Source organism: Trichechus manatus, unplaced genomic scaffold (assembly GCF_000243295.1).
Source record: "Trichechus manatus latirostris isolate Lorelei unplaced genomic scaffold, TriManLat1.0 scaffold00088, whole genome shotgun sequence".
In the NCBI taxonomy this organism is placed as follows: Eukaryota; Metazoa; Chordata; class Mammalia; order Sirenia; family Trichechidae; genus Trichechus; species Trichechus manatus.
Genome location: NW_004444024.1, coordinates 4,886,907 through 4,889,592, shown reverse-complemented (window position 1 = coordinate 4,889,592; position 2,686 = coordinate 4,886,907). Strand labels below are relative to the sequence as shown.

The 2,686-nt window shown below is 44.7% G+C and overlaps 1 protein-coding gene across 1 annotated transcript in view; it reads left to right on the top strand.

The window, feature by feature from the left end:
* ARRB1 (arrestin beta 1) overlaps positions 1–2,686 on the top strand; it is an 80,616-nt gene that overhangs the window by 69,607 nt on the left and 8,323 nt on the right. The window contains exon 10 of the mRNA XM_023736498.1: positions 345–417. Within this exon, the coding sequence (XP_023592266.1) occupies positions 345–417 (73 nt within the window). The remainder of the gene's footprint in view (positions 1–344; positions 418–2,686) is intronic.

Sequence of the window (2,686 nt, the reverse complement as noted above, 5' to 3'; positions counted from 1 at the left end):
CTTTTAACAGCCTTATAAATAGCTACTGGCCGGGGGTGAAGCCCAGGGCCTTCTCTGAGCCCGAGGGTCAGGCTTTTGAGGCTATAACGCAGGCTGCTTATTGGCCAGGTAAGCTGCCTCTCCTCTTAGGTGCCCTGGGTTCTGGGCAAAGCTGTCCTTTTGGTTATGGAAGGGGGTGGGTGTGTTTGGGGTTGCCCTGTGGGTACAGGATTGGGGAGGTCTCCTCTGGAAGCCCCTGTGAACTCTGGCCATTGCCTGGGGCTGAACACCCCCACCTGGGGGAGCCTGGGATGCCTCTGGGAGCTGCACCTTGGCTCATGCCCCGTTTCCTTCTCTCACGCCAGTGCGCCAGTATGCAGACATCTGCCTTTTCAACACAGCCCAGTACAAATGCCCTGTGGCCATGGAAGAGGCTGAGTAAGTGAGCACGAACCTGGCCTTGGACACCTGGGCATTGTCTGAGGCTTCGGGGCAGGGGTGGGGGGTGGTGGGAAAAAAGAATCTCTGGCATCTCTTCTCCTCCAATGCAGAGGGCTGGGCCTCAGACCTCCTCCCCACTCAACGCAGATGCTCTAGGACAGCGGTTTAGAAAGCATCCACCTGATTTAGCTATAACAAAATGCGTACTACAATCAAGGAAAAAACCCATTAAAATTGGATTGAAAAAACAAGAGCTAAGGAATCTAAGGGGTTTGGGGTTATGTAGAGAGAAGAATAATTACATTGTACCAGAAACCTAGGTCGAAGGGAGATACTTCGCTCTGAGCTTCCTTGGGAGCCACAGCGAAGAGGGAAAGACACTGTACACAGATTTTCTTGGCTGATAAAGAAATAATTAGGTAAATTATTCCCCAGTATTGGGGAGAAGGGGTTGTATGTGGGAGAGTGGAGAATAATTATCCAAAAAAAAAATCTAGGTTTGAGGAGAGCTACTACAGTTGAGCTTGGAGCTTTGTCTCAAGCTTTTTAAGCAGCTAAGGCAACAGGAAAGATCAGGAGTGAAACATCTTTCCTTACCTGAAAGAAATAGACTTTTTTTTTTTTTTTTTGGTCTGGTCCTGCAAATAATTTGGGGGGCAATTGTATTTCATGCCAATTTGTGTGTATGTGTGCATTTACTTATATGTAATTACAATCAGTATTTTTGCAACCCAAAAACATTTTTAAAATGTGACTACATGGTCTTTGAAGTCATTTTTAATGTCCTATAGATGGACATAAAGAGCTCTGGTATTACAATGGTTAAGTACTTGGCTGCTAACCAAAAGGTCAGCAGTTTGAACCCTCTAGCTGTTCCACGGGAAAAAGATGTGGCAATCTGCTTCCGTAAAGATTACAGCCTTGGAAACCCTATGGGGCAGTTCTATTCTGTCCTGTAGGGTCGCCATGGGTCAGAATCCACTGGATGGCAATGGGTTTGGTTTTGGTTATGTTAACATGTTATTCTGTTTCCCAAATTGTAAACAAAAAACACTTGTACATATGATTTCTGCTATGTTTAAAAAAAAAAAGTGTAATCCCCAAACAGTGGAAAATCCCAAGTCTTAGCCCATAACAAATACCGGCCTGGACGCTTGTGGAGGGGTTCACACTCATAGTCTTGATTAGTTCTCATGAAGCCAGTGGGTTTGGTTTGCTGTAGCCCCCAATATGTAGATGAGGAAACAGGGTCAGAAGATATGACTTGTGAAGCACCATGGAGGTAGCAAGTGGTAGAGCTGGGAGTCAAACCCAGGACATCTGACTCCAAGTCTTGCACACTTTCCGCTGCACTCCAGCTATCTTATTATTATTTTATTTATTTATTGTGCTTTAGGTGAAAGTTCACAGTTCAAGTTAATTTCTCATACAAAAATTTATACACATATTGTTATGTGACCCTAGTTGCCTTCCCTATAATGTGACAGCACACTCCCCCTTTCCACTCTGCGTTTCCCGTGTCCATTCAACCAGCTTTTATCCCTTTCTGCCTTCTCATCCCACCTCTGGACAGGAGCTGCCCATTTAGTCTCATGTATCTACTTGAACTAAGAAGCACACTCTTTACGAGTATTATTTTATGTTTTATAGTCCAGTCTAGTCTTTGTCTGAAGAGTGGGCTTCGGTAATGGTTTTAGTTCTGGGTTAACAGAGTATCTTATTTTTAATAGAACAAAAACAAGTAAAAATTGAACACTCAAAATACCCTATACACCATGGAAAGATATATCATAAAGCAAGTATAGTAAAGTTTTCGTTGTAGAATCTAGGTAGTGGGTATATGAGTGTTCATTAGACAATTCAACTTTTCTGTATGTTTGAAATTTTTTCTAATAAAATATTAGAAAAAAACAAAATAAAGTCCATGCTCACTCCACTAAAAAATGATCCTATTGAAATGGCACACAGTGCAAAGCAGTATATTTAAGTTTTTAAAAATTGCAGCTACTTAAAAACCAGGGATAAAGGTTTAGGGCCATCCCAGTGTCCCTCCTGTTTGTGTGGAGGGCAGATGAGCCTCTTTTGAGTGGCAGCGGTCCCCCTGCCAGAGTTGGGCCTGGCCCAGGGGGTCCTTGCCATAGGGGGAGGGCTGTTGGGAGAGGGGACAGTGCCCCCCACGGGAGGGGCTCTTCCTGCTTCCCTTGGAGCAGGGCTAGGTTAGATGTCCTGGCTGGGCTGGGGGTGAGGGCTGGCATTGGCTGTGGGG